This window comes from Orbicella franksi, chromosome 14 (genome assembly GCF_964199315.1).
Source record: "Orbicella franksi chromosome 14, jaOrbFran1.1, whole genome shotgun sequence".
NCBI classification, from domain to species: Eukaryota; Metazoa; Cnidaria; class Anthozoa; order Scleractinia; family Merulinidae; genus Orbicella; species Orbicella franksi.
Window position 1 is genome coordinate 7,353,153 of NC_138158.1, and position 13,203 is coordinate 7,366,355.

At 36.2% G+C, this 13,203-nt stretch overlaps 1 protein-coding gene across 1 annotated transcript; it reads right to left on the bottom strand.

Moving 5' to 3' along the window:
* Nucleotides 1–1,286: 1,286 nt before the first annotated feature.
* On the bottom strand, nucleotides 1,287–12,729 carry LOC145467578 (EF-hand calcium-binding domain-containing protein 7-like). The gene is made up of 13 exons (XM_081451144.1): nucleotides 11,708–12,729; nucleotides 10,464–10,529; nucleotides 9,704–9,849; nucleotides 8,212–8,298; nucleotides 7,672–7,836; nucleotides 6,864–6,999; nucleotides 5,910–6,001; nucleotides 5,308–5,462; nucleotides 4,336–4,469; nucleotides 4,032–4,180; nucleotides 3,250–3,465; nucleotides 2,463–2,570; nucleotides 1,287–2,020 (listed from the first exon to the last, which is right to left on the bottom strand). Exons 1-13 carry the CDS (start codon nucleotides 11,913–11,915, stop codon nucleotides 1,946–1,948), a joined length of 1,737 nt encoding a protein of 578 aa, XP_081307270.1. The 5' UTR covers nucleotides 11,916–12,729; the 3' UTR covers nucleotides 1,287–1,945.
* Between the last annotated feature and the right edge of the window lie 474 nt (nucleotides 12,730–13,203).

Below are 13,203 nucleotides of genomic sequence, written 5' to 3' on the forward strand. Positions count from 1 at the left end.
GACTTGATAGCTCAGTTGGTAGAGCACTGCACCGGTATTACAGAGGTCATGGGTTCCTTCCTGTTCAGGCCTGAATTTTTTTCAGGCTTTAATTTCACAACTGCTTAAGTTGCGATGATCAATCATATCTTCATATCTTTCTCCGCAGTTCAAATATACGATTTTTCATATATTCACTTGTAATATAATACGGGGTCTATTCAGCTCAAGTTACTTAAAAAACACTAACGTGCCATCTAAATCACTACTGTAAATACACAAACTCAGTCCAAAACCACGTGTTTGGGATCAGGCAGTTTCTTTTACATGCTACACATACAAGCAACACGGAAAGTGATTCATTCTAATTACAATCTTCGAAATAAACTAATAATAATAATAATAATAATAATAATAATAATAATAATAATAATGATAATGGCATTTCGGGCAGTATATCCACAGGGTGGCTCTTCGCCTGCCCGATGCTAACTAAATTTACAAACTAAGACAAAACTAGAGGCCAAACCCAAGGTGATATGTGTGATGTTAGAGATGAGATGAGTAGTGGAGGGTGTGTTAGGTATGAAGTAGTACGGATATAGTAGGAATGAGCAAAAAACTCATAAGATGCGTGACACTGCCAGGAAATTAGATACAAGGCTCAAAAGGCTCTTAGGTGTCAAATATTCGCTGGTAATCTAAACGCAGTACGGATAGCTTTGCATAGCATGCAGTAGCAGAGTGTAACTGACCCACGGTTAACGGCATAGCATGCTAATGTTGGTAACTTGAAAAACGCTACTAATAGATAGCTATTATATTGCACTCTTGCTAGAATGATTCTGATGTGAACTAGATCCTAATTCTAGGTTACATACTAAGTATGAAGCAACACCACAGTTATTTTACTCAACAGTGCGTAGTGGATTTCTATTGGCTTGCGATAGTCTTATGACTTTCATGCTTTAAATTTGGTCAATCGACTAAAATTAGGCTGTTACTTTTGCCTGAACCCAGCTGTGAAACTGATGAGTGGTTGTCATGTCTAGATTCATATCAATAGTATTTTTTAAAATATTTAACTTTGAAAACCGAGGGATTTCACTTGAGGGGTAAATTTAGACAATTTAGACCGATTATGCGGAAGAGAAAATACTTTCTATGGATTCTGGCAAAACTCTTATGAACTCTCACAATAAAATTACAATGGAAGGGTGAAATGGTACTATCAGTATCTACAGTATATACGGCACATTGGGAAACTTGGACAGATAGGGTTAGACTTTGTAAAACTCCTTTCCAATAATTTCTCCCTAGCTCTTGGTTTCGCCGTTTCGTCGCAAAGGTCGACTTGTGGCAAGTCCAAGATGGGGTCGACATTTTCTGCTCATCCAACTACTACATAATATTATAATTTCTTTTTTCGTAATTTAGTAACATCTAAACCTGAAGAAGGCTGGTCTGGCCAACCGAAATGTTGTGTTAAATATACGACGTTGTGTCAGCCTTGCAGTAGTCTTTGACTTCTCATTGTTTTACTTTTCAAGTTTGGCTGATTAGATCTCCTGTGAGATCCAACGTTCAATCAACCAGGATCTTCGTTCACTGCTTTGCAGTTTATTTAGTTTCTTATTTTCTGCTTGTTCGTTCAAATGTGAGCAGGTGTATAAAATACACTAAAACTGGAAATATGATTGTACATTTCCCGTCAGTTTGCGCACAAGACATTAATTACAAGTCTTACAACAGCCTGTTTAAGAATTGCTCGCTCACGCATAAATACTTTGGTTATTTAATATTATTTTGCAGCACTCGTAGCAGTGGAATGGCGCTATTTCATCACACGGATTCTGATAGAGGATTGATCTACACTTTAATGTTATGATATCGCAGCATTTTTTGTATAATTTACATTTGTACATTGTGTAAACTGAGTATGGGAACTGAAAGCACGTAAAGAATATCACTGTTCGATTGTCAAGGAGTGCTTCACACCCCACTCCCTCCGTGCGTCCTGAGGTACAAAATGGTGAACAACCTGCAAAAGAAAAACAACGTAATGATCATGTGGATTGTTTCTCACAGTTTACTCTTACTAATCAGGGACCATATACGGACCTAAGAAAGCTTCTTATTCTGACCACTGTGAGGCACATTCAAATAAAGTGAACTGAGGACAAAAAGTAAATGACGATTAACTTCCGAGTTGCCTTTTGCCTCTGTTTCAAAACGAGTCTTCGTGCGAAACCATTCATATGGAAATGTGTTCCGCCTACAGGTTCATTTTCAAATGAAAGGTTTTGCACGAAGACTCGTTTTGAAACAGAGGCACAAGGTAACTCGGAAATGGCCTTTGGGGTGGAATTTGGATGATTACACTAGTATCTTGAAAATCTAGAAATTACGAACACAATAGAAAGGATCAGCAAAGATAATATACTGCTAATAATAATGACTAAAGTTGACATAATTCGATTTACCCCTATGCTGTTGGCCTCTAGCTTTATTGTGTAGTCCAGGTCACCTCGGTGGCTTAAACAGTTCTTACTGTTGCTGCAATCCACTCTGACAACGACATCACTGTGAGACTGGGAACGGAATACATATGTCACTTTATAACTACACATACAAACTTTGCCAAATTTACACCCTTGTCGCGTCTGCCAAACCACACCAGTTTGTAGTTTTATAGAGCGTTGTTTTTCATGCGTGTGTGTAGGCACTGTCGTAAAAGCAAAACCCATAGTAATCACTCTGGCCTGTCACAAAGGACAGAGACAGTCTAGTGAACCAATCAAAACTAAAAGCAAATACAACTAGCTACAACTAGCTGGCATGAAACACGGGAAAACTTGTGCGATTGAGTCACGATTGGTTTTGGTTTTACTTCTGATTGGATGACAAAAGTGGCGTGAGTTGTTTAAAGCCAATCGCTTAGCGTGATAGACTTCTGCGAAACGAAAGCAAATACCAATTACTTTCAGCACTCAAGTGAACACGGCTCTAGGCATACATTTAAATTGTCAACTAATATAATAGTGAAGTATTGAGCCTCATCTCCACGAGCTGCTCATTGCTACATGTATAAACTGGTCACTCTGTGGAAAGGGCCGGGGGAGGGAGGTCGTACAGTGATCACTTTCATGTTCTTCCACATTAAATCCCCAAATCTGAAGGAGTACTTTTTGTACACCACACAAAAATGTGTCATATCTATCACAGATCCTGATGAACCTTTAGATACAGTTGTAGTCACAGCAGTCTTACCGTATTCTGTAGCACCAGTGTCACTCTTATGGCACTCTCATACTTGTACAAAATAAGATCTCTCATTCCTCTTACATTCTCCTTTTTGGAGATGTTATTAAGTACTGAAGTCACTACAGCTTTCTCCACGACATCATTTCTGTTCTCTAGGATTGAGTTCACTTGTAAAGTTGGCCTACACTTGTTAGAGAAAACCTCTAGCAAAAATGGACATGACTGTAAAGTTAAAGATGAAGATCATTTGTTACAACTTTTTACTTGACTGTGTTTGACTGAAAGTTAATACTGTAATGTCTCTGGGACATTCGTGATAGAGCGCTAGTAGATTTATACTAATAATAAATAGACCTGGTACAACATGTGCATTTACCTCCTCTGCAATATCTATATCTATCATACCCTGATAATATCCTTATATTCCATAAAAATTGGTGATAATACGCCCTGAGATCAAAATGCTTTTATGGTAGACTTACTGGGTGATTCTATAGAACATCCATACCTATACCACCGGCACCATCTTCGAATTCCAAAGGAGTTGGGTGGTTTCTTGCACTGGAATTCTGAAGGCATAGTACAAGCTGCTCATGCGCCTGTGGTAGAGTATGGATATTTTCTGGAATCGCCCATTATTAATTTCAATTTTTTTTTTTGGGGGGGGGGGGGGGGGCGGGAGGGGGGTCCGAAGGGGAAGAGGCTATTATCAGCATCGCATACAAAATAGTCAGCAATTTTGCATTTCAAAATTGTTTGAGTTAATCCCACAAATATGTATACTGTACCTGATCTAACTCAAGAGCTTTGTTGAAGCCCATGTTTTCAAGAGTCAGCCATAAGTCATTGGGATCACCATCAGCATCTTGAGCTTCCATCATGTTCAGGTCAAGGAATCCCTTCAGAGTGATCTCATCGTCTTTCACTTCAAAATTATCTAAAAAACAATAACAGTGTGTAACAAGTTCAGTCTTAGTCAGACTAAACACACAGGTCTCAGGGAAGGACTGAACATTCAGCACCTACAGACAATCTTCTACAGGCAGTTTGATTCATCCATTATAAAATGTTTTTTTTTTTTTTGGCAATTACCTTTCATGATTTCCCATGCATCATCATCACATTGTTCACCACCAGATTTCATCTGGAAAAAGTCAAATTCTTCCCGACTTAAGTATCCATTGCCATCAAGGTCACAACGGTCAAAGATATCAGTTAGAGCTTCCCTGCAAAACAAAGTAAAAAATATTTTGCAAAATTGTCGACCACATGCAGAGGAGGAAATAGAATTTTTGCAAAATGCAAAAGATCCCAAAATTAAGAAAATTATTATTTTTTCCATGGCATTACAGTTTCATGTACCGGTAATACAAATTAATGATTTTCTAGACTTTGCACAGTGTATGTGTGTGTGTGCAATTTCAATTGTAGGTATTATAATTTCTATGTGTAGAAAATATTCCAAAACATAATTTCCACTATTAATTACATTTTACTAACATATTATGTTTTGGATCCATTAAATACAATAACATATGTTATTCTTTTTAATCTTCCTCCTTCTTTTGTTCCTTAAAGATGATTTCCAGTCCGTACTGTGCAGTCTCAGCACCCTTATGTTTATAAACATTTTAACGCCTCACTCGATGGAATGCGAATCAATGTTATTCGTTATGAACCACACACCTTATCTTTTCAGGCCTTTCAAATTCTTTTTCCAAAAGCTTCATTGATTTTTACAGCTGTGAAGTTGTTTCATCAAGTGATATGAGAAAGAAAGAAGCATAAAGCTTCGACCACTTTGCATCCATAATGGTGGTTGTTTTGAAACTTTGATGTTACTTCATGTAAGTAGTTGCAAAATGTTTACATTTTGTGATGTCTTGCGTGAAACAAAACAAAAAATGCAAACAAACTCTCGAGAGTGCGCAGTACAGACTGAAAATTATCTTTCAGTTTGCTCCATATTACATGTTGCAAATAACGAGTCTGCATACCTGCTTCAAATATATAACATAATTTAATATATATAAAACAAATTACCAATGAAAAAAGTTAAATTACCTAAACATCTTGCTAAGCTTCATATTTTCTCCAGAGCCAGTGGTAAGGTTGGCTTTTTTGCCCGGTGTGGACTTCCTGACAGAAAGTCGACACCCAGTTGTGAAGCAAATTAAGCTGTATGTTCCTCTCCCCAACTCATGATGAAAACAGTATTTCTGCAAAAAGGCAACATAACACAAAAATAAAACAATGGAAGAAGAGTACATAAGTCTTACTAATCAACTTGAATAAACAATATACTGTATTTCTGAATGAGAGCAAACCTTTATTGAGGAAATTAATTATAAGCAACTATTGGCAAGGTTGAGCAATTGATGTTACGATTGCCAGCAGTGTCCAGTGTTTCATTGCTAATGTCAATGGCTGAATTCCTCCATACTGTAACATTATTGGCCTTCCATTAGCTGCATTTTGAGAATCTCAAATTGAATTAAAGTTACAAATTTATTTTTCTTTTTAATTGGTAAATTCTTTCAAATTTTGTAATTTGTTTTTAAGCAAAGTACTTACAGAATTATTATAGCTTGCAGTTCCGGTCTGTGTTTATGGCCAGGCAGTGAAAACATACTCATATAACAAAATATAAATTATATAAAACTTACTGGTCCTAGCTTAGACTCTGTAAAAGTAACCAGCTCTGAGTTCTTATCCACACAGAATACTGCCATGTCCATGGTTTTCAGTTTATCTGTAACTGGGTCAACAATGATGTAATGAGTATGAGCAAGTCATCTACTTCCATGTCTGAACAACCATTGAAACATACAATGAATGAAGTGATCCCCATAGTTAAAAGCAATTGTCATGATCAATCATGACTCGCAATAACATTATTATTGCTTTTAGCTTGAAAAATTTCAATGCTCTGAAGATATTCACACATCAAGGCTACATAAAGAGTTATCTCCTGCGTGCTGGTTTCAAATAAAATAAACTTTCGTTGCTTGTTTGTTGCCAGTGCTATTTGAAGTCGATGAGACTTGAACGCATTTAGCAGCCAATCAAATTGTCTGTTCCAACGGCTTACAATCATACTGTGGGAACATGACTGGCGAGATCACAAACAAATTCAGAGTTATTCATTTACAATTGAGCTGTAATTGGTTTAAAATTCTCCAATGGTCCCAGTTGAAGGTGTTGTACTGTAAATCTCATTCAAAGATTCATTAGCTGACCACAGAAGAGTGGGATCAGGGGTTTACATTCACAGGTACATGAAGTAATATATCAAACACAAAAGGACTGTGTTTGACCACATTTCCAAACACCGTGAAGAGAGTTGAGAATACGACTTGGAGCAGAGTATTCTTGACGAACTTCAAGGTGTTTGGAAATGTGGTCAAACACTGTCTTGAGTGTTTGATGTATCTTCTCAATCAAAACTGAAACTAAGCAGACAACAGAGAAATGAAATCGTAAAAAATCTATGCTAATTAAGATCAGATATCCAAACACCGTGATGGTCACGATTTCCTTTGTTTAAACTTGATGAATTATTAATGAGGTCTCTACATATCATCTAGTCAATAATGTTTGTCAACACCCCAAACCGATACCTTTCTTATTAGCAGTGGGTTGGATAGTTACAAAGACATCAGAATCCTTTATAAGATGTAGTTTGAACTGATGGCTGGTTATGATACCATCTCCATCAATAAAGAAACTACCCTTACTGCATCCTTGGTACCAATCCTGATAAAGAAAACATGACACAAATTTTACCACTAGGCCACCAATTTATACATGTAATCTTAGAACTGTAAAATTAATTATACTGCAGCAGTTTTCAACTGAGTGTCATAAAACCAAACTAATTACTTAGCAATTAGGCTACTCAGTTATCTCAAACCATAGTAAAACCAAAACCAAAAACAAAGTAATTGCCTGATCTATATCAGACTATATATTACTAGCTACATGTAATATAATTATTACACACCTAAGTTAATTCAGGACCCCAATTACTAAAATCAACCAATCAGACTGTTGAAAGTATTGGCAGTTCAATATTTTCCAAGTTATCAACAAGGCACTGTCTTGCATGACATTGTGCAATAAAAATTTACTAGTTTTATTAATAGCTTACTTTTCTGGAAGAGTTATGTGAAAAGTTAGGTTTCTTTTTCTTCCTTCTTTCTTATTTAATTGAAAATTATGCAAGCAAACACAAAGTCAATAAATTATATGCCCAGTCAGAATTGCATGCTTTCACTTTACGATGTCCCAACAGTCTGTGATTGTGAAAATGCGAGTAACATATTGAAACTGATTGTCATAATGTTCATCTTATTTTGTTACACACTACCCCCAATAAGTCGTCTTGTTCCTCAGCTCCTAGAATGAGAATATTCTTTTAACTTGTACCTTCAGGTTGTCAGGTTCCTGAATGTTTTGCTTGTTTATACTTTGTCTTTTATTAATAGAAGATTGTGGTGTGTACGAAGAAGTGGTATCATCGTCAGCTTTTGCCAGTTTCTTTAAGCTTTTCTGTTTACAGTCATCTGCTGTACTTACAAGCAGGGCTGCAAACTAAAGAAACACAACCATTTTTAATGGCTCTGTTATGTCATTCATTTTTCCAATGCAGCAAATCAAACTAAGTTACATGTATATGTACAAGGTTTTAAAAGATACAATAAAAAATGCAAAGCTACAACCTGCAAGACTAGTATTCATTATTAGTTTCCAATTGGCACTTTGGGAAACATTGCCTTTTTGGGTTTTAAAAACATAGGGCAGTGGTATTAAAGATGACAATGCAAATGTCTTTGATATCTTCTTATTGCCACTTACCGAAAGATTTAGCTCTAAGCATTAAACAGACTGTGCCAAGACTGGTTTTAGGTTTTATAAATAGTGTGTCACCTTCCAGCACATACATCCAACTGGGCTTTGTATATTTACCTCATTATAGTCCAGTTTCCCATCATTGTTTATGTCAGCATCATCAAGAATTTCTTGCACCTCAGATTTAGTCATCCTTTCTCCTTGCTAAAGGCAAAGAAACAATGACCGTAAACAATGACAGAAAGTCCTTGAAAAATGCTAGTAGTACACAAAATTCCAGGACTTAAATGTCAGATCTGTACAGAGTACGAGTAAGAAAGCAATTACAGTTAACCTGAATAACAGTCAGGTTTGCTTATTAAATTTAATAGCATTATGGTTAGCCAACAAAGTACACTGGTTAGCCTAATTTACCTTAGTTAGCTTGTGATTAGTTTATGATTATCATAATAGTAATAATAATAATAATACAGTGAAACCTCTATCAAGTGGACACCCTCGGGACCTTCCCAAGTGTCCGCTTAATAGAGGGTGTCTGTTTAATAAAGGTTTATAACAATTGCGCAATGTTTGTTAACAATGAACATTCAATGGTTCCCCTGTACTGTAATAACGTTCCAGGTTATTAATGAAGCTATCCAGAGTTCAAGTTCATCGGCTTTCATTACCAACTTTAATTTGTTTGTAATAATGCCCTTTCCATACAGCAACGATAATACAGGTACATTTAATAGACTATTTCAAGGACGTAATCCAATGCCACATTGTCAATTCAGTCCGGTGTCCACTTAATAGAGGTTTTTAACAATAGAAATTAGCCAAATACAATATATTTTTGTGTCCGTGTCCACTTAATAGAGATGTCCGCTGAACAGCGGTTCATTATAAAGGGAAATATAACACATTAACTTCGGGACCAGGGTAAGTGTCCACTTAATAATAATAGTAATAATAATAATAATAATAATATTAATAATAATAATAATAATAATTGAAAATATTTATACAGGGTAACCACTTCAATTATAAAACTGATATCAATGGGGCCCTGGTAAAAAAAAAAAAATGAAATGAATAGATTAAAAGTTCTACATGTAGTTTGCTTGTTTAGTTTTTGTTTTTTGGGGGGTGGGGAGTAGGGATCCTGACTTGCATGCCTTGTACATGGCTCACTGGATTGAAGCTTGCTGGCTTGCACATTAGTGATAAAAACAATTCACAACTTAAAATTTTGACAGGGGCAAAGTCAAAGTCCCACCTGTCCACTTGTTTTAGGAACAAGTGGATTTTCCTTTTCTAAATAGTCCCTAAAACATGTTGTACCTAAGAAGTAAAAATAATATTGTTTGCCACATGATTACCAACAAATATTCTGTTTTCACTGATTTTAAGGTCAAATGCAACAAAATTTGGACAATTTTGTTTTGTTGAAAAACCTTTGAAAAAAATCAGTTATACAAACATGATGCAGAAATTATCAACTCAAAATCTTACCATAATATTGAAGAAAAGAAGAAGAGTTAGTTTTCTGCCTAAAACTACATCTCCATTTGATAGAAACTAGAGATCTGAGAAATGCATGAGTGTGGTTCTGAGAAAGGGATCATACCTTGGTCAACAATGTAAACAGCTCATCAAACGTTATAAATCCATCACCATTCTTGTCAATACATTTGAATGCCTTGAGGATAGAGTCCTTATTCAGGGGTTTTTCCTTCCTCATTATGTCACAAAAATCATTGTACGATATACTATCTGTTCAGAAGACAAACAGCAAGCATCGTGACCACATTACACTCATTAGATAACTTAACTTAAAGTTATTATATAACTGAGAAAATTACTTTATTGTGATTGGCAGAGTGCTGGCAATTTAACACTAATTCTTATAACACTTTCATGATTTTCCCACTCATATAATAGTAATCGGGTAAAGGCTCAAGCAATTGAGGATTCACACTACTCATGATTTTGAAAATTCTTTCAAATTACTCTCAACTAAAGGCTCATGCAATTTTAAGAGAATTTTCAAATATCATGTGTAGTGTAATTGCCCTCACATTCATACAATTACCTATATACTTATTTACTTGATGCAGTTAGACAATGTCATGTGTGGTCTGTATTGGGGAATATTGGTCTTCCGTCATTTTTCCCAAGTTTATGGTCTTCAACTGCAGCTTGGTTGAAGAAATTGTAAAAAAAAACTCCACTAATATTTCCCCAATACAGACCTCACACTAGTTCACTAGCGAAATAATGCTAATCAATCACTCTGACTTAATTTTAGAAATACTCTGGCCGGGAGATGATGAGCATTTCCCCTTCCAGGAGTCAAAATTATCAGTCTGGTACTGTAAATATCTAACCTGTGTCATGTCTCCAATATTTTTGTACAAACTTCATTGAAGGATTTCTTCCACCAAACTGAAGGGCTTAAATAAAAAAATAAACAATAACAGGGACTGATGACAAAAAAATGTCCTTAACTTATCCTGACCCTATACTAGACTAAAATATGATTTTCCACACGTCTCAGACCTACACCACTTGCACAAATCGCAAACATACGAGGGTAGAGGCTGCTTACGAGCTCCTAACTCCAAGCATTAAAGAGGGAAGGGGACACTTTTTATAGCCTTGGGTGAGATGATACCACTAAGGCCTTCAAACCCTGATCACATGCAGCCACCCTGTTCAAGACAAAAAACTAATCTACTCAGGTTACTTCATGATCCAGATTTCATGACTGTTTTGAAGTCATTTTGATCTGTTTTGCTATTTCCAAATTATATATGTAACAGTACAAGTTCATTACCTCGCACTGAATACCATGTGTTTGTGAAGGCCTCACTTGCCACATTAACTGGGTGATAGTGAGGTCAATATGGTTTGAGATTTTCCCATAAAGATCTCAGTCTCAGTTAATAAGTGGTTAACAATTTCTGGCAAAAATATGTTCAAACCAATACCTGATTTGAGACACTATTGAATAGTGTTGATTTATACATACTCCGTTTAAAGCAAAAAACCCTAAAAACCATACCCTACCAAGCACAGGTCCCTATTTCAGATGAAATAAAGGAGTCCCTCTTCTCCTAGTCCCAGACATTCTTCACAGCACCTTACATGGATTTCAATCCCAATTTTATTCCAGTTTTAAATTTTCTAGGCGATAGATTAAAGCTGTATTATAGAGCTACTGATAGAATTTTTGAATTTGTGGATTTAGAGTCACTTGTTATGCTAAGAAACTGAATATTAAAAATAAATTGTCCCTTTATTGTTCATTCCCAAAGAAGCAAATCTTCTAAATTTCACTTTCCATAAATTCTAAAACTTTCGTTTTTCATACTTTTTTGAAAATGAAGTTGTTTTTTTTTCTTCTTTCGTTTGTTGACTTCAAAGTCGGGAAGGGGGTAAGCTAGGATGTTCTGGGGTGTTGAACTGTGTCTCATTATTACTTAAAACCTTGCTTCACCCTGCACCCTTCCTACCCGTACATCCGCTGTTCTCAGTTATCAACGACTAGCAACCAACATTAATTAAGTTAAAACATGCAGTAACAAGAACAATATAACGTTAACCGCTCAAACAACAAAGCAATTCTCACCTAGGATCAGTTCGTCAATGGATGTGATTTTCTCGGTTGTACTACTTAAAACGGCCAGGTACGCCGCACGGCATTCCTTCATGAAGTTGTCAAATTTGGCGGTCGACTCACGCCGAACCTTCTCCGAGAAGGACACATTGGACGCTCTAGATGAAATACTAGAATTGGAAGACCTTCTAACTGGTCTCCCTAACTTTACCTCCGACATGTTTTGAACAATCTGGCTTAAATGTATTTCGTTTTATAGCCAGCCTCTATGTGTGTTTACATCTTCATCTTCACGGTTATCCGCAGCGCGGCGCCATCTTTGTTTGTTGTTTGAGACGGCTGACCTGCAGACTCAAAGCAAACCACCCAGGTTGAGATCACAATCCAAATTAATCCAGTTTAGCTAGTTTTAAACGTTTGCACGGTCGAACATCGAATTTTTTTTCCCGGGCTGGTCATGGTTCTTCCTGAGCTGACTCGTCACGCACTCCTTTTCAACCAGTTCGTTTGAGGACAGATCACGTGGCAAAGCGTACGCGTTCAGTCCAAACATTGGACAACCGGAAATAACAGTTTAAAATTCAAGACATACTACTGAAATAGGACGGATTTATTGGCAATATTCTCTGCCTCCAGAGCTAGGCAGTGGTAGAGCTATACATAAATTTAAAGAGTAACATATTTCCTAAATTTGAATTAGAGAAAAATGTTATTGGGTCTTGGTCCAGTGTGTGCTCAGTTATATTCCATGGGGAAATAAATTGAACAGAAACGAGTTCATTTAAGATTTTTTTCCGTGTTTGTCAAGATCACGTGGTATGTTTGTTTAGAATTCTTCTCGAGTGATGTCATTTTTGGTGATTTTAATTTTTGCCATTCTCGCGGCATACACGATTTGACAAGCGAACGTCCCCCAAAATATCTCCTCCCAAACATTCTTCCGCAAAAACATCCATATTCCAGTAGTTAAATCTGCAAGATGCAAAAATTAGAACCTAATTGAATACACAGTCTATGATAGTTCGAAAGTCACTAGTTCTCTAAATAAAGCTCCTACAAAAATATAATGCCATACACTCTTTCGTTTTCATAAGAATATATTTTATAAGAATATCAAGGCTGAAATTTGTGAAATTTTAAGAATATTTCAAGAACAGACCCAAGGCTGAGATTTTGAAAAGAATATAATTTTGAAAATTTGTAAACACCGAATATAGAAAAAAACCGTTTCAAATTCTTCCTTTCTCTCAACGGCAAAACTAGCCAAAAAGCAACAAAAACAGCGTTAGCTGCACTATGTTACTTATGACATTTCTGCAAGCCTCATATCAGGCTTTGATGCCTGCAGGCTAGGCTCGATTTCCGCCGCTTTCGTGGAGGCTGGCTCCAAAATTTATACTTTAATACTGACCCAGACACCAAATACATTCGAAAACAGAGATGTCATTCACAAGAATATTTTCAGCCTAAAATCAACAAAAAAATAAGAATATTCAGCCTCGGCCAGA

What these genes read in the sequence shown, in the direction of transcription:
- LOC145467578 (XM_081451144.1), bottom strand. Translation starts at nt 11,915, where the DNA reads ATGTCGGAGGTAAAGTTAGGGAGACCAGTTAGAAGGTCTTCCAATTCT. An exon ending in ATATTGGAGACATGACACAG is followed by an intron (nt 9,850 to 10,463) that starts GTTAGATATTTA and finishes TCTTCTGAACAG; the next exon opens with ATAGTATATCGTACAATGAT. An exon ending in TGCATGGGAAATCATGAAAG is followed by an intron (nt 4,181 to 4,335) that starts GTAATTGCCAAA and finishes ATTGTTTTTTAG; the next exon opens with ATAATTTTGAAGTGAAAGAC.